Consider the following 18,768-nt stretch of genomic DNA (forward strand, 5'->3'; position numbering starts at 1 on the left):
GTGGTGCTGTCCAAGGTGCTAAGGATGACTGCTGGTACACTTTGCCCTTCGCAAAGGGGGGAGGGGGAGGAGGTGGCTTTGTGTAGTGCAAGGAAGAGGGGGGCTGCTACTCTGAATAAACAGGCACAGCAAAGAGGGGTACAGAAAAGTGGGACATTTCTGAGACTTGAACGGGGTGGGCGAGGCAGGTGGGGGGGCATCTGGGAAATCAGTGGCGTCCCGCCTAGAGGAGTTATTTGCAGCTGCAGCACATAACACAATAAGATCTGTCTGCTTTGTGCAGCTCTCTGGCTTCCAGGCAGGCATGACTGCGGGACCTAACCCTCCCCCACCCCCCGCCCCAAGCCCCTACCTAGAGACCTAGAGACGTTCAACTCAGGCACTGGGGGCCACCAAGACCGCTCTGTGGGGGGTAGGCGGGGGAGAAGAGTACAGGGAAGAGGAGAAAGGGAGAAAGCCAGCCTGGGGTGCCAGTGGGAGGATGATCTCAGCAGCAGCAGCAGCAGCAGCAGCAGCAGCAGCAGCAGCAGCAGCAGCAGCAGCAGGAATATCTGCTTAGAGATGCTCCTCCATTTCTAATGAGGGGTGCTGCCTGCCTGGAAGCACCACTCGCCAACCAATCGGCAGAGCTGCTGAAGCAGGGAAGTAGGGGGTAGGGGGAAGGAAGGCCAAAAACAGAGGTAGGGGTAGCAGAGAGATAGCCAGGCCATGTGGGGATCAGGGAAGGTGGGGAGCAAGGTGCTGAGTGTCTAATACTCTAATGTTAAGACTCCCCTCACCCCCTCTCCCAACTCCAGATGTCTCACTGCTGCACACCTGGCTGGGGGGGGAGACGTGGGGAGCCTCTTCAGCAAGTACATTCTTCCTAAGAAATGTCCCTCCACAAGCATCAAAGTCCCTGTCCCCGAGCCCACCCTCATATTCAGGCCACATCATTAGATTGCCTTCTACTTATCTCCTTCACTACCCCCCTCCCATTTCTAATGGCCTGGCCAAGCACCCAAATTCCTAGAGAAGAGCAAGGCAGTGAGGTGTTTCTGCATCTGCAGCCTGCATTTGGTGCACTTGGGAACACCTGCAACCAAGTTTCCACCAAATACACCCTGACAGTTTCTTGTGAAAAGCAGCACACCGCCTCCCCCTGCCTTGTGTTCCACACTGGTTGCTTGCACACCTTTAGCCTTCAGTGGATGAATTCCAGCCCTGCAGATCTGTCTGATTCCGGAGAGGAACCAACTGAACCACGCACTAAAAAGAGGACTACCCAACCCAGGACTAAGGATGGGGGTCCGGATGAACTGATCTTCTATGGTCAAATGGAAAGCTCCAACTTTGAACTGTTTGGGTTGTGCAGACAGAAACTGCCCCCACCCCCACCCCCCTACAGTGTCACTCACTACACTTTTCAGTGGAACGCAAACTTAGTCCCTGGAGTTATCTGGGTCCCCAGCCAAAAGCCTGTTGTGCGTGTATTCATTGCCCAGTTCTGGCCTATGATCTTGGAACTTGTACCCTGATAAAGCTCCCCCAGTGGAGCTCTGACTCTCCTACTGGTAAGACCGTGCAGGTGTCTCCTCTGCAGGTAGGAACGGCAGGGGGCAAAGGGAAGGCTTTCAGGAAGGAGAACTGATTATGAAAGAAAGCCCTTGGATTCCAGGCAACCCACTCTATGTGGATGGAGTGTGCAGCTTGTGAAAGAACTGGGGGTGAGGGGAAAGGCAGACAAAGCCCAGCCCAGAAAGAGGCAGACAAGGCAAAAACACCACTCACCAAGGATGCTAGAGATTTCCACATTGGGGAGGGGGGAGATTTAAAAAACTAAAATTCTTACCTTGAAAAACACTAGTGCCCAAATAGGTCTCCAGGGCACCAAGCTTGCCCCTTAGATGCAACCAAGTAGTATGCACTTCAGCAAAGGGGCAAAGGGGCACCAGTTAGGGGTGAGGGACAAATTCCATGCTAGGTAGCCCCCCCTTTCCCCCCCAAAAATGCAAAGGGGTGGGGGGAGAAAGAAATTAATGGTGGACAAGAAAGGATATGGCCAATCGATGAGCTTCTTGGCGTATTTCCTGACAATGTTATCTTCTCCGAAGATGAACAGGGATCTGTTGACGGTGAAACAGTTCTGCCGGACAGGAATGGGGTTGTACAAAGCCATAGTCCGCGCCCTCTGCGCTTTCGATTGCTTGTAGGCAGCCGCCGGCCCTGAGGCCGGCACCGGGGTTCCTTGCCGGTTCCTGCTTTGGTCCGAGTCTCCATCGCCGGACCCAGGCCTGCCGACCACCGCCTCCCCGAAGCGAGCCATCCTGAAGTTCAAACAGACAGAAGACAACAGAAGATGATCGCCGAACACCCCGCACACAGCAACAAGCAGCAAGACACCCGGAGAGTCAGAGCCGCATCCAGACCGGCGCGCGCGCGCGGACCACCGCCCGGGGGGAGCCCCGCGCCCTGCGGCCGCGAGCCGAGCTGCGGCGCCGCCGAACTGTTGAATCTAAATTCAACCTCTGCGAAGCTCCATTCCCCAAGAAAGCAAACGAAGGGGGGGCGGGGAGAGGGTTTGGGGTGCTCAGTTTCTGGATGCAATCTTTTCTCCTCTCTGTCTCTATCCCTCTCTCTCTCAAAATGCCAGTGTGTGGTAGTGTTCTGGGAGCGCAGAGGAGAGGGGTGGAGCAGGCTGCTCTTCAAACATAGCTCCTCTTCTGGCAGAGCCACCACCTAGTTGAGGGAGAGAGGCAGGCAGGCTCCTCTAGGTAACAGTTCGGTGATTGACTGCTTGAAGAGGGGGAGGTTCGAGAGGGAGAGGGCAAGGAAAACAAAAGAACTTTGAAGCAAAAAAGATGAGGGCTGGTTACGGTGACGCGTCTTATAACGCCAGCCCCCCGCAAGTCCACCGAAGAAATTCCACAGCCAAGACTTGGGTTTTTAGAATCTGCCAGCACAGATGCATCCAAAGGGCTTCTTTTTTTTGGCGGGGGGGGGGTGGGAGAAGAAGAAAAAGAGAGAGAGGAGGGAGGGGTGGGGGTGGGGGAGAGTGGTTTTGAGGTTCCTGCGTAAACCGCAACGCCCCCAAAAGATCAAGAAGAAGAAGAAGTGGATCCAGGCAGACACAGGACTTCCCCGCTCCAGCGTTGAGGGAAGAAGTAGAACAGCACCCAGGCAGCAGCGAAGCCCAAGGGCCAGCCTCCGCCCGCCTGCCGCCCGGAGCGCTCGCCGCCGCCGCCTCCCTCCGCCGCCTTCCCCGATCTCCGATCTGCACGCCACGCCACGGCCGGCGATCCGAGGCTGCGCCGGGAGAGGGCGGGGAGCGGGCGCGGGAGCGCGGGCCCTCGGGCAGGCCGGGGAGGAACAGGTAGTAGGCAGCCTAGGGCTGGCCCAGCATGGGACTTGGACAAGGACCCGACCCTGCTCTTCTTCCAAGCAGCCCGACCCGCTCTACCCAGCCGAGGCGACACTCCGGGGGTGGGGGAGGCGCGCCGCGAGGCTGCACCGGAGCTCCGCCTGGAGGGAGGGGGTGGGATGTAGGACAGGAACCCCACGCAGCAGGAAGGAGGAAGGTCCCGAGCCCTGAGGCCGGTTTGGCCGAAGGGTAGTCGTACACCTGTGCCAAGGTACCGGGAAGAATCCTAATCCCTAAGTGACGCTGGGTGCAGCTGGCAGCCGCGCCGCGCTGCGGAGACTCCTCGACAGTGGGGGCACTGTAGGGCGCACACGCAAGCACGTGTGCCTCGGGTCCCTGGCAGAGAAGGGTCCCCCGGGCTGCGCCCCACTCCCCGCCCAGTGGGGTGCCGGGTTACCTGCAGCTGTGGGGGAAGGGAGAGAGAAGGGCTCACTGGGGCTCCAGATGCTCCACAAAGCAGGCATCGCCCTCTCCCAGTGTCTCCACTTAACCTCTGGAGGTTCCCTGACGGGTCCTGGGGGATCCAAGGGAGCCTCGGTCTTCCCTCTTTTTCCAGACCCTTCTCGGTGGGACCCTAGCAGACCCTGGTGTCTCACCTCCTGGAACCTGATCCAAACATATGATGGTAAGACTGAGCTAAAACCGTCCTTCTCAAAATCCCAACCCAAGGGTCCTCGCAGCCCATCTTTCACTTCCAAATAAGCTCCTACTCACTTTCTCAAGCCCACCCCACTCATGGAGGAGGGGGAGAAAAGACTCACATTCAGGATTTGTGTCTGAGCAGCAGAGGTAGGAAAGGCCGACCACAGGCCCTAGCGAAAGAACCTTGGTATTTGGCAATCAACCTTTTCCTGTCTGAATGAAAGCCACAGACCAGCAGTCCTGGCTCCTACCTACTGGGCTACTTGGGGCACACCTAGCCTCTCTTTGCCTGCCTTGCCTCAACACAGCAGTGCTCAACCGTCCCCACCTGAGCAATGGCAGGGAAAAGAATCAGGAGTGGCTGGACCCCAACACAAAGACTGTGCAAGCCCAGAGATTAGAAATCATGAATGAGGATGGCCCTTTGTGTGTGAAAGTCAGTGTGTGTGATTAATACGTGACATGTGAGTTCAAGGCACGTGTGTTCTTGGGTGTATGAGTCTGTGTGGGCAAAGCCATGTGAGCACTGACACGTGTCGATCGTGTGAGAATGTGAGCGTGAAGTGTGTGTGTACCCCTGCACATGTGAAGGAAAAAATGCTCTAAGAAATGGAACACATGAAGGAATGGTCTCCATGCCTTACCCTGAGAAGGCACTGCTGACCTTGGGGACACGGCACGTTGACCTTTTGAATCTGAGGAGCCCATTTCAGGCCAAATTACTATTCAAGGTGAGACAAGTCTATTATTTTACTATTTTCTCTGTCCTGCTTTAATTGCAAGCTCCTCTTGTTTAAAACATGTCAGAAGTTGGGAGGAGATGTTTCTCTGAAACCCTACCAGCCAATCGCTTAGAGCCAGTCACACATTTGACTATGTGTCCTTGGGCTTGGCTTCAAGCCACTTCTGATCCCCTTGGTGTGCATTGTTCAGATAGGATACAGTGGGTACTGCTATGCTAAACTAAGGCAGGAAAATGCACAAGAAAATGTGCCCCAGCTAGCATGGATGTGAGAGAGGACAGCTTGTCCTTGACAAATACTTGTTTCATACTTTCTATGTGTCTAGCACTGTTTTAGGCCCTAAGGATACAACAATTAATAAAAAATGGATGACTACACAAAGGTTGTATCTGCTTACCATAAATGAGATTGTTCACTCATGTTGAAACTTCCCTCTATCCAGGTTAAGCAGGTCTCACTAAACCTTTCATCTCCCAGAAGTGGTCCTTCAAAAATTAGGGAAAGCTGACTTGTCACCCCTTGGAGCAGAAATTCAGCACGAATCCCCTCTCCTCTCTCTGCAGTGTCTTTTGTTTTCTATGACTGCTGTAATTTTTTAGAGATCTGAGATACTCAAGACAAGAAATCACACATGGAGATGGGAGGACCCACCGGTGCTGAGACCTCCCTTCTGAGGAAGCAGCCTTCAGCAATGGTACGCTGGGATAAAGCAGAGTACACTGCAGAGGAAGAGCACCTTATAGAGGAGCTCAAAGGAATTCTTAGAATGTGCAGCTTAGGGTCATACGGACAAACACAAGGACATCAGTGGATTTGGAAAGGGCCTTGGCCCATGGGCAAGCAATGCTGGTAGGAAGGCACACTCTCTTCTGCAACCCCTACCTGGCTGTTACAAACCTTTCAGACTTAGACCTTCATGAATTTCTCTTTTAGTTCCATGCTCTCCTAGTTGTTCAAAACCTACAATTGTATAGCTACATAATCTTACAATCAATCATTATCAGATTATATACCCCTCACAGCTGATCCTCACTGAAATCTCTGAGGTTAACTAGCAGCATGTGTACCATGTGAAGCCATTTGTCCACTTCTATTAAGAGCTGGAACTTGGGCCAGGAATTTGGCCTAGTGGTAGAGTGCTTGGCTATCATGCACAAAGACCTGGGTTCTATTCCTCAGTACCACATACATAGGGGGAAAAAAGCTAGAAGTGGTGCTGTGGCTCAAGTGGTAGAGCTCTAGCCTTGAGAAAACCTAAGGACAGTGCTCAGGCCCTGAGTTCAAGCCCAGAACTGTCAAGGAAGGAAGGGAGGGAGGGAGGGAGGGAGGGAAGGAGGAAGGGAGGGAGGGAGGGAGGGAGGGAGGGAGGGAGGAAGGAAGGAAGGAAGGAAGGAAGGAAGGAAGGAAGGAAGGAAGGAAGGAAGGGAAGAAAGAAGGAAAGGAGGAAGGGAGAGAAAGAATATAGTATCATTACCTGACTTATAAGATGGTAACCTCTCTTTGTAACACTTTAATAATAACAATAAAACTATATTTTAAAAATGGAGTATGCACTTCTTTCTGTAAGTGCTGATTTTCAATTTCTCATACCCATGCTGTATAACTACAAATTGTATATCAAGAAAAGAAACTTTACACAGATTTTAAGCCAATGGACATGCATGACATGTGAATTATCTGCAAGTTTAATTTGACTAGTAGTCAAATGTTCTTGGTACCATGTAGGATGGAGCTTAATGAGTATCACATCTACTGCCCTCAGGAGAGATCAGATCATTGTCATAAAGCCCCTCATTAGGGAATCTGCTGAGTATTTTTCTCCTAGTTCCCCTGATTCCGCTGTCCCCTTAAGTGGTAAGAACCAGCGACCATGAGAAAAATGTTAGGGGCTCTTAAGGCCAGTAGCTGTTATTTTCCTGTTATCAGAGCACCATCTACTGGACACTTGTGAGACATTGTTGTGAGCACAGATTCTTGGCAGTCCAGCATACTTTCTAGTGCAGATATTCTTAACTGTGGCCTTCCCTCTAGTGCTCTATTCCTCTGTGGGACTTTCTTGAAGTCCGAGTCCTAAATTTCATCACAATGGAAGCAACCCATCTGACAGACTCTGGAAACAGTAGCTCCAAACACAAAGCACAAAGTACACACACACACACACACACACACACACACACACACACACACACGGGTACAAAACAGTAGGAAGAGACCTGTAAACTAGGAAGAAATAAATACTGCCTTACATGATTTATCCCATATAGATTATTAAATTCCATTGTCTTTACTCTTGAGTGAACCACCCAAGACAGGAAAGGAAACAGTCATTATGTCCTAATCAGAGGGGCCATGGAAGCTTATACTAAGAACACAAATAATGGGTAGTCAGAGTACCAGTAAGCTTATTCTCCTCATTCATAAATTATTTTGAGATCAGATAGAACTTGGATTAGCTTTATTAGAAATTTTAGTTTATCACTGAGGAATCTGCAAATTCAGGATTCATCCTACCAGCCCTCTCCTTTTCATTTGGAGCCACCCTCACAGTTACAGTCTAATGGCTTCTGCTTAAACTATCAGAGCTCCTTTTGTTCTATTTTCCCCCTATTGAGCTTTCCCAAGAAATTGACTCTCATGCAAAATAGTATGCAGAGGATTTGGGAGTGGGTTCTTAAGAAAAAAGTTGGCAAGAAACCATGTGCAAATGCATACCAGAGCAGAAAAGCAGGGTGGCAATGCAGACATTTTGGGAAGCTGCTGGCTTGCACACCACCACACAGCTCACACTTGGGGGAAAACGCAACCGCATCCTTATGTAATGTCCAGCACTAGAACCAACATCTCTCAAGCCTAAGCCTGAGAAATCCCACAGCTCAATACCCTATCAGCCAATGAAAGAGCTACAACTTCTACTAAAAAGGTATTGGTGAAACCACTCATTGACAACTCAACATCTCCTCTGTGCCAACTGTGCTAATAGTATCTCATTCACATCCTTGTGGGGCTGTGAGGCACATTTTTTTTTCTGAAACCCAGGAGGATAGGGCCATGTTCAAATACACAGAGCTGAGAAATAGCAGACTCAGATCTCCTGATAAAATCAGGACTCTTTATAATGTGTGGCTGCTAATAATACACTGCACATCAAAACAATGTTTCTCTTGCTTAAGCAAGTCAGAGATACCATCTTGGGCCTTGCAGAGGTAAGGCATAAGCTTGAATCTCAGAGTTTCCCAAAGGGTTACATATGTCTTTCTCAATGGGAAAGACTGTTAGTTAATATGTATAAACCCCTTGAACAAAGCCTGGTACATAGTAAGTGCTGAATAAATGCCTGCTTATGAACAGATCCGCTATGGTAGCTATGACCAAGGTAATGCACAACAAACACTACCTAGCTAGTGTACGTTTCTGAAAGTACAGTCCGTCCCTGGGGTAATTTTGTGGTGTAGGAAATGGAAGGAGGTGCCCTGACATACAAATTCCTGAGACATAATAAAAAAGAACAGAGGAAAAGAGAGGAAGAAAAAAGAAAAGTATTAGAAGGGACCCCCAAAGGTACCTGAGAAAGCCCTGCATTTTGTTTACTTATTCATGAATTCATAAATCCCTTAGACAAATCCTCATTAAGCCCTTTTCATGTGCCAAGCATTGTTCCCAGGGATTCTGAAGCTCAGAGATAAATGAGGCACGTCATAGCCATCTAGGAACCTGCGGTTTGAAAAGGAAGGGAAAACCTAACCGCTGAGAAGGGCTCAACTATCAGCAGAATGTGAAGTACACCATTAGATAGCACTTGGCAAGATCAAAGAAAGGAGGAAAAACACCAGGAGACAATCAGAAAAAGGAAGAATCCACAAGATCCCTTTGAAAGAGATTGGTGCTGGGGGGATAGAGTGACAGCCTGGAGCACTAGTGCCCTTGATGGATACCATCCAGAAGATGTGTGAGATGCAAGATCAAGAGACTAACATTATTATTAGTAGTAGTAGTAGTAGTAGTAGTAGTAGTAGTAGTAGTAGTAGTAGTATTTACTTGTCACTCTGTCTAGGATCACAGAGCTGAGAGCATTACTACCGTTCCATAACATGAGGTCACTTTTCAGTCTATAGAAAAGCCAAATACCAGCCAGACACTGATGCCTCACACCTGTAATCCTAGCTACTCAGGAGGCTGAGATCTGAGGATCGTGGCTCAAAGCCAGCCCAGGCAGAAAAGTCCATGAGATTCTTATCTCCAATTAACCACTCTAAAACCAGAAGTGGAGCTGTGACTCAAAATGGTAGAGCACTAACACTGAGGGGAAAAAAGCACAGGGATAGCACCCAAGTCCTGAGTTCAAGCCCCATGAGTGACTGACCAAATAATAATAAAAATAATAGCCAAATGTGTGAATTTCATAGATAGTAGCACATCTTGCAAAAGTTAGTGGGAAGGTTAAGAACCCCAGAAAGCAAAGAATCCCTATTACTGCCCACCTTCCTCCCTTCCTTCTAAGTCCACCCTTGATGCTCTGCCAAGACCAAGACAGCAGGAGACTCAGTAGAGCTACTCCAACTGATGATGGTGAGCAGAGGGTGAGAACAACTGACGGAAGCCGCCCATCCATCCACCCCCATGGCCTCTTGACTAAGAAAATACAACATAGCCCACACATTGCAAGTTCTCTCTGCCTAGGTTGGCTCAGGCTGATTCATTCATTCAACCAAAATACAATGAGCACTCTCCACATGACAGGCAATGTGTCAGGTGCTATAGCAGGGACTAAAAAGGGAAGGGCGCCAGGCAGAATGCTGCCCATGCTTCTCTTATCTTAATCTACTCTCTGCACACCTCTCAAAGATAATGCCCCAGGAGCAGAGAAAACAGCTCATAGCTGAAGCAGAGCCTAGAGAAAACTTGAAGAGTCAGAGAAGAGAACCACATTCTGCCACTCCCACTGGTCTTGTCTCTCCTTGAGTTCCCTGATAGAAATCATAAGCAGATTAAGTCACCACCTGTCCATCACTGCACCCCCTCTTCTCCCACTCCCTCCTACACTGAGCAGGTGGCTACACCCACCTGGTATAAAATAACCATAATGAATAGACTTTCACATATGATACAGACTCAAGGACTGATTCTACATGTATACCTGCATAGGCCATTTTCTGACTGTGCTCTTTTGAGTCTCCCAGAAATGACAAGAACCCCCCAACTGACCTCCCCATGGGTCTTTATTTTACCTACCATTTCCTTGATCACTTTGCAGCATGCAGCAGTACTGATCTCCCCACCTTCTTACTTCTCTACTTCTCTACTTCTAGCTTTCCAGTTACTGTATCCTCCAGTCTTCCTCCTCTTCTTACTGTTCCACTTTACAAGGGATTTCCAATACCTTTACCTTCCCTTCCTGGATTCCTTCCCTTTGAGATCATATCTTTAATCCTCACTTTTCAATCATCCCATGTAATTCCCTAATTTAACTACTAGTCCTCACCTGTCACTGCATTTCCAGATTCAAATGTTCAATGAAGTGATGGAGACCTCATCACCTGAAACTTTGTTTCAATGAACCCAAGGTAATTCAAACTATCCCCTTCCTAAAATTCTATATCTCTTATCCATGTGGTATTTTCCCTCTCAATCACTTAATGTGGCTACCTATAAAGCATCCAAATTCCTTTCCCTAACAAGTCAAAAAATCTGAACTCAACCAGTCTTTCCAATACCATCTCTCCATTATATCACAGTATTAACCAACATATCCTATCTCAAAGCTCTGGCTTATAACCCTTACTTCACACTGATGCAAGAATGTCATCTCTCCCTTTCTCCTTCTCCAGCTCTTACACTAAATCACACTCAAGACATGACTGAGTTCGATTCTATTTCCAGCATGAAGCCCCTTCCATCTTCTTTCCACGTCTATGACTTCTCCCTCCTACAAACTCACTTCTATGTCATTTAATAGTTTTCTTTGCTGTTATTTTCATGTTCATAACTTCACTATTACATTCCTGTTTGATATTTTTTGTCTCCTCCACTATAGGATAAGCATGTTCTAGTTCTGGCTCTGAGTCTCTTCTGTGGTCAGATGTTTTCAGTTATCCCTTCTAGGCAAAGTGGTAATGGTCCTCTTTACACCAAGGAGATCAGATGACCCTGACCCAGATGGAAGGTTTTCAGCACCCTAACAACCATTTCCTCATCTTATCAATCATTAAGTTATATCGTTCATTCTCTGGAATGTAATTTCCTGTTCTTAAAAAAAAACAGTTGAAATAAGATTTGAGGGAAGCAGTTATTAAAAGAAGACATTCAGATACTCTCAGGAATATTTTCAGATCACTTTCCACAGTAAATTAAGCAGAAGAATAAAGTTCTGCCTCAAAAAATCAGTCTTAATTGGTTTTATCTTTTCTCTCTACCAAAACCCAAAAAAACAAAGACAAATATCATCATGACTTTTGGCTAATGAAGATTTAAGACAAAGCTCAAACACACACACACACACACACACACACACACACACACGCCTATATGCAGACACCACCCTAGATTCAACTCTGATCTCAGCTCTGTAGATACAGGCATGCAAATCTTCCTCTGTTGTTGACAGCCTTCAGACAGGCTTAATACAGTACACTCCAAGTGTGAAGAATCACAAGCACTCCTGACAATATTCCCAACATGCCCATTTTAATATTGGAAAGGTGGAGACATCGTTCTCAATCAAATGACAATTTTTGAAACATTTTATTCTAAGATCCATACTAAACCAATCCCTTACACACACACACACACACACACACACACACACACACACACACACACATCTACACAGTCACAGACAGCTTTCCCCTTAAAGACTCATTTTCTTTTCACACAGTCATTCTTGTGTGAAAGTTGTTTAAAATAATTTTTCCAAATATACTCAAGAATTGATACAGCAATTCAAAGTTTCCTACTACTCTATTTTCCTTTACACTAAATAATCTCTGTACTCTAATAAGAACTTCAGTAGGGTTATAAACAGATAAAACAGATATGCATCAAAAACTAAAGACTAATTATATGCATGATTGAAAAAGTCATAATGAAACCTAGTATTTTGTACAAACAAGCTACACTGAAAAATACATACATTATAATTAATAAAGAACAATTATAATATATAAAGTTTACATATTGTAGCAAATATTAAATATTATGTACAAGGAACTTTGCTAAGAATCTTTTCTTATTTCTCAAAATAATCCTAGTATAGATTCCGTTATAATTCTCATTCTACAAATAAAAATGCAAGACAAGCAGAGACTAAATTTATCTTTAGATAGGATATATGACTGGTGACATAACAGAAAATCAATCATAGGTCTCCCTAATACTGAAACCCAGTATTTTCAACCCTGTAATGTCTCTGGTTTATATCATCAATAGAAATTTGATCTCATCCATCACTCATCCCATGATGATCCTACAATAGCATGGGACAAGAATATGTCTATACTTTCTAGAAAGTTCTGACAATCTTCAGAATAAATGAGTCAATGAACTACAAGACAATATCAGGAAGTGTGCGCCTTAGTTCTGATTAGGTTTATAAACACATGTGCCAAAAATGGTAATGGTAATGCCTGCCCTTTAAATCTCATGGGGTCACTGCTACACAAAAGGTTACAACAGATTCTCAAGCATACTGCATTCCAATGTAGGTTGGTGTTATGAGCCTGACTTTGCTGTTATAATGTTATAGTACAGTTTTAGAGCAACATAAATCAGGCCAAGGAATACTGATTCCTAGTTCAAAAATGTTTTCAAGTCTTCAGAAATCCTCAAAAGCAATAGGGCACGCCATTGTCTGCAAGTGATTGTTTTAAACACCATTGACTCACTTGTCAATAAATGACAAACTGGTCATAACTGCCCTAATTCCCTAAGCTCAGCCATAGGTCATCCCCAGTTTTCCTATCTGGAACATTTATTCAGTAATAAAATAAATAAATAACGCATGTCAGTTGCATGGTAGAGCCTGATGTTACCCAGTGTTCTTTGTTCTGCAAACCTGAGGGTAGCACTAGTCCTGCCACTGAGGAAATTCGATCCTGATCATTATGTATGGCTTCAAGTTCTCTCATGAATACTTTTTGTTGCCAACACGTGCCATGAAAGGATTCAGCACATTTAAATCCTCTTGCCTCTCAACTTGTTTTCCTGCCTGCACTCCAGCAGGTAAAACACCCACAGACTCACAATGCTCTGGGCTGTAGAATTCACAGGAGTCTATAATGTTCAGGTTATTTTTAAACTTTCAGGCCACTCTCCTTCCCCACAAACAGCAGGTCTGCCATTTAGAATGGTGTTTAACCCACGTCCCACCTGCTTTGAAACTTTAGCTTTTTTGTGTTCAAAGAAAAGAAGCAATCCTTCAAACACACACACACACACACACACACACACACACACGCACGCACACGCACACGCACACGCACAATCTAAAAGCTGAAGACAGCTATTAGGAGGAGGTGAAGGGAGACCCAGCACATAGAATGATGTTAAGACTGTGATAGGATGAGAAGGAAATCAATGTGTAAAGCTTGGGGATGGGGAGGTCACATCACTAAAGATGGTATTACTGCCATCATTTCAAGGACAGACATGGGCATGATAGGTAATATCAAAAGACAACTCCTTATTCACGAAAGGAGTTAAACCAGTGCGTCCAAACATTCTAATCCTTCATTTGCCCAGGGAGCCAGACTGGAACTAAGGAATACTATGTGATCATTTTATTCCAGTTAATAATTCCTTAAGTTGAAAACATTGGGGGAAAGAAATTCTCCAAGGAAAAAAGAATTAAGTGAACAAAGAAAACTTCTAAAAGCAACAACAGCAAGAGCTTGTGGAAAATGGAACCATTGCGTGTATGGGACCTTAGTTGATTTGGATTTCTCACAAGAATCTTGCTAAGTAGGTATGGTTAGTGCCAACATTCTAAGATTGAAAGAAACCAAGTCTCTTAATATCATACAGACCCAGACTTGGACCTACCTGATGCTAAAGGTCACACCTTAATACACTTTTGCTACATTGTGTCCCCTCCAAAATGCATGCTAAACTTTAATCCAAGGCAATTAAAAAAATGTGGTGGGAAGAACAGAAATGTGGCTTTTAGGATGTGATTAGACCTAAAGGGCTTAATAACATGGGTGGGATTAGTGCTTTATAAAAAATTCTGAGCTGGCAGTGGCTCATGCCTGTAATCTTAGATGCTCATGAGGCTGTGATCTGAGGACTGTGGTTCAAAGCCAGCTGGGGCATAAAAATCTGTGAGACTTATTTCCAATTAACCACCAGAAAACCACAAGTGGCACTGTGCTCAAGAAAAAGAGCATTAGCCTTGAGCTGAAGAGCTCGGGGACAGCATCCAGACCCAGAGTTTAAGCCCCATGACTGACAAAAGCAAGTAAATAAATAAAGCCTGGAGAGGCTGGACATGGTGTCTAACATTTATAATCATAGCTATCCAAAAAGCAAAGACAGGAATTATCAGCAAGAGGCTTGTGATTTGAGGCCAGCGTGAGCAAAACTTCAATGAGATCTCTTCCCAACCAATAAAAAGCTAAATTTGGTAGAAAGCACCTGTCATCCATGAGAAGCATAACTAGCAAGACTATGGTCCATCATGGCTAAAACTTCAAAGATTCCATTTACAACTAATAAAAGTAAAAGGGAATGAGGCAAGCACTCAAGTTGTAGAGCACCTATCTATCAAGCACACGCTCTATATTCAAACCCCAGTGCAACCGAAAAGCAAGTGGATACTAGAGAAAAGGAGCTAAGCCCTTTTGCCATTACATCTTGTGCCATGTTAAGACACAGCGTCACTGTACTACAGAGGACACGCTATTCAAATAACTATCTAACGTCAGTGAGTCACCAGACACTGGACTTGTCAGTACCTTGATCTTGGGCTCCCAAGCCTCCATAACTATGAAAAATTAACTCAGGCTGTTTATAAATTACTCAGTCTAATATTTTGTTATAAAAGCATAAATGAACTAAGAGACTAGCTGAATGAGTGAGTATGGCCTGAACCTTAAAGCTGGGTAAGAATGATTTAAAGGATTTAGAGGTGAGAAAAATAGTTTCAGATTGCTCAGAAATAAACAGCCAAATGGCAAATACAGAGCCTCCTTCCAGCTATGGACAAAAGAAAAAGATTTAAAAGTCCCATTACCTGGAAACTACAGGGTTTGCATGGATTCTAAATCCTCATACAACCACTTCTCCATTGAAGATACAGGGAAGAGGATGCAGAGATGAAACAGGTCAGAGTTTGTCCCCCAGTGTCTTCCCCTTCATGGTTTCCTATCCAGAGCAAAGGTTATAAAGTTTCTACAATCCTATCTTAGCCACAGTATTCCAAGAGCTGTTAGACAGCCTTCTTGCCATCCTTTTAATCAAAACTCCTAGCACAGAGGGTGAATGTGCCACATAAAGCACAAAGAAATAGTAAGTGGATAATTCAGGAGGATTCTACACTCTCACAGCTACACATATTGAAGAAATTTTAAAAAAAAGAAAAAGAAAAAATGAAGTATGTCTCTCTGAAAGCTATTAAGGAATACACACATTCTCTTCCCTCCATGCCTCCAGGGGGTATCTCCAAACCCAGACTCTCTTCCCACCTTTCTGACTGTCCCTTCTTTTCACTTCGTACCCCGTTCCTGCCTTTACTTCCTAAATGTGTTTAACAGACACCGCCCGCTGCCTGACTTCCTTTTTATGCACATGCTCTCTTAATGATCTCATCTATCCCAGTGCTTCAACTACAGCTAGCATCTGGAAGATTCCCAAAGCTTTCTCTTTGGCCCTGTTCTTTTGGAAGTCTGGTACCATTTACAATGCTCAAGTGGGCTCCTGCACCTGGAAGGCCTGACAGCATCATGAATCAACCGGGTTAAAAGCAAACTCATCATCCTTCCCTCTAAACCAGTGCCTTCCCTGGTCTAATATTCTGTTTTGCAGCATTACAAATCTTCCTGTAACTGGGGCATGAAACTGGATGCACCACAACTATTTTCCAAATCTTGTCATGCTTTCTTTTTCATCATGTCACAGTCTCTGTCTTCCTCTCTTCACCATCTGCATCATCATCCACCCTGTCAGAACTTTATGAGTTCTGCTGAGGAGATGGAAAGAACCCCCTAACTCATTTTCGTCCTTTAGGTTTGACCCACAACTCACTGCTTAGTTCCACTCTGGTCCTATCCCAATCTGTGGTACAAATAAAATTTAAGAGCTTGTCCACTGTTGTTTCTTCAGTGCTTTGAACAGTCTGGTTAAAAAAAAATCAGGCCAAGCGCAGTGGCTTACGCCTCTAATCATAGCTACTCAGGAGGCTGAGATCTAAGGATGGAGATTCAAAGCCAGACCAGACATTAAAGAACACAGGGACAATGCCCAAGCCAGGAGTTCAAGCCCCATGATCACCCCTACCAAAAACATCTGACAGGTGCCAGTGGCCCATGCATGTAATCTTAGCTACTCTGGAGGGTGAAAGATGATGATCACCAAAATTCGGGTCTCCAGTTAACTACCAAGAAGCCCAAAATAGAGAGATGGCTCAAGTGGTAGAACACCTGCTGAGAGAAAAAAACTAAGGGATAGCACCCAGGTCCAAGTTCAAACTCCAGTACAAAAGAAAATTAATAAAAACCCTACCACGTCTGTTTTTTGTTGAATGAATGAGTACTCTAGTACTGATCATAATATAGCTATGAAATCATTATAATTTCAAAGTCAAAAGCAAACTTAAATGTCATCCCAATCTACTCATTGCAATATCTTAATTATTGCAATTTTCTTCATCCTCAAAATATACTCTGAATTTTTTCTTGCACATAATTTCTCCTTTCGTCTTTTCTATTCTTCTCTACTTTCCATGGTTGCTGGCCAGAAAGTTGTTAATGCTTAAAAGCCCCACTCATATGATCTCTCTTTTTTTGTGTGTAGCATTTTGTGATCATATGAAAAAAGTGGTCTCTTGCTCCTGAGAGAACCTCTGGTACTGTGTGTTACCCTACATTGGCTACTGTGTTACGTGCATTTCTTCTCCCCACCGCAAGGGCTTGATTTGTTCATTTTTATATTCATCCATTATAATTAATTACTTGCTTCATGGATTATGCATGTTATGTATTTATTAAATGTATGACTAAATACATGATTGAATGAGTGGTAACTATGAAGAAATCAAGTTGATTCAACAAAACATGATATCTTGGAGAGGTATGCCACATTGGGAAGTTGCTAAGAGAGAATCTACAAGTTGTAATAAGTAGATCCTGATCTGGAGACAATCTTGAGCTAAAGAAAAACTGTCCTCGATTTTAACCTCGTAGATACAGCAATTGACATGACAAACCAAATGAACTGAAGTGTGGAGGCAGATACAGAGGTCACTGTGCTAAGATCTTAAGATTCTGGAAACAAATTTTATTCATTGGTAGAAAAAAAAATGAGAGCATGTTCAATTCATTTCACTTATTTACATTTCTGTAAATATTAAGCAGGTTGAAGTGGTATGTATTAGATTGATGAGTAATTTGAACAGAGATCTTACCTAATATAGCCACACATACCAACTAATCCTCTAATCCTTCCATTTCTAGATGAGAGAAACACAGAGTATAATTTTTCTGCCTAAGCACTATCCACATTAAGTCAGAGGATTCTTTGTCCTGTGTGTTGTAAGACCTTGAACATTATTCCCGGATTCAAACCAATGGCTCTCTATGTACCCTCCTCCTCAGTTCTGCCAATCTAAAATGCTTTCAAACAATACCAAATTCCCCAGTTGTGACCTTTCATATAATTAACTGAATTTTTCTGGATTGCACAATTGGCATCATAACAAATGATACAGTAACTCTCAGTGGAACGCACTTGCTGTACTATACATTCTCTCTTGCCCTCGCTCACATCTGGGAAGTCATAGCCTTTGGGAGTTGGAATGAACTTAGATCTGTGTGTCTCATTCTTTTAGCCTCATAGGTCTGAAGAAGGACTCTCTATCTCAATAAAAGGAAACATCCTGGATTAGATATTCTCACCATGCTGTCATGTAGAACTAGGACATCTGGAAGAACAGCCAATCCCAAAGGTGCACAGTTAACACACCCTTTCTCTTCCTTTCTTGAAGGAAGACCTGAGCAGCACATATAAATTAAAAATGAAAAATAAAAGAGACATACCCTCAGCAAATGACCTAGGCTGGAAAGAGTGACCACAGCCCCACACCTTCAGCTCAGGCTTTGCAACTGGATCTAAGACAAGTAGAATTGCTCCTAAAACTTTCACTACAAAGGATTGTGGACCAACATTCCTGAGAATAGGTTTCTCTCCCTCAGATCAGCTGTGTCTTCAGTGAAAAAGCACCTACACTCATATTTTCAGCTCAGTTCTGAGAATCTTCACTCTAGTCATTCTGTTTGCTTTACCTTCTTACTTTTTTTGTGGGTCAGGAGGCTTGAACTTGACCTCGGCACTATCCCTGATCTCTTCAGCTCAAGGCTACCACCCTACCCCAGGACCTGGGTATTGTCCCTGAGCTCTTCAGCTTCAAGGCTACTGCCCTGCCCTTGAGCCAAGCCCCACGGGCAGTTTCCTAAAGATTAACTGGAAATAAGAGTCTCGGGTCCTTTTGTGCCTGGGCTGGCTTTGAACCTTGATCCTCAGATCTCAGCCTCCCGAGTAGCTAGGATGACAGGCGTGAGCTACCACACCTGACTACCTTCTTATTGTTAAAGCTCAAGTCTTCGGCAATTCTTTCAACCAAAACCCTTTGTCAATACTAATTTGTTCCTGGAATTTATCTGTGTTAAACTATGAGAACTTTCGCTCCGATTTCCGATTATGATCTTTCATCTCCTAAAAATAATAAATAAATAAATAAATAAATAAATAAATAAAAATAATGCTCGTTTCCTTTAGGAT

The 18,768-nt window shown here is 44.8% G+C and overlaps 1 protein-coding gene across 1 annotated transcript in view; it reads right to left on the reverse strand.

Moving 5' to 3' along the window:
* Window positions 1–18,768, reverse strand: part of Cacna1e (calcium voltage-gated channel subunit alpha1 E) — a 446,101-nt gene that overhangs the window by 294,116 nt on the left and 133,217 nt on the right. The window contains exon 3 of the mRNA XM_090340308.1: window positions 2,040–2,306. Within this exon, the coding sequence (XP_090196434.1) occupies window positions 2,040–2,306 (267 nt within the window). The remainder of the gene's footprint in view (window positions 1–2,039; window positions 2,307–18,768) is intronic.

The sequence above is a fragment of the Megascapheus bottae genome, chromosome 10 (genome assembly GCF_031878675.1).
Source record: "Megascapheus bottae isolate mThoBot1 chromosome 10, mThoBot2.hap1, whole genome shotgun sequence".
Lineage (NCBI taxonomy): Eukaryota > Metazoa > Chordata > Mammalia > Rodentia > Geomyidae > Megascapheus > Megascapheus bottae.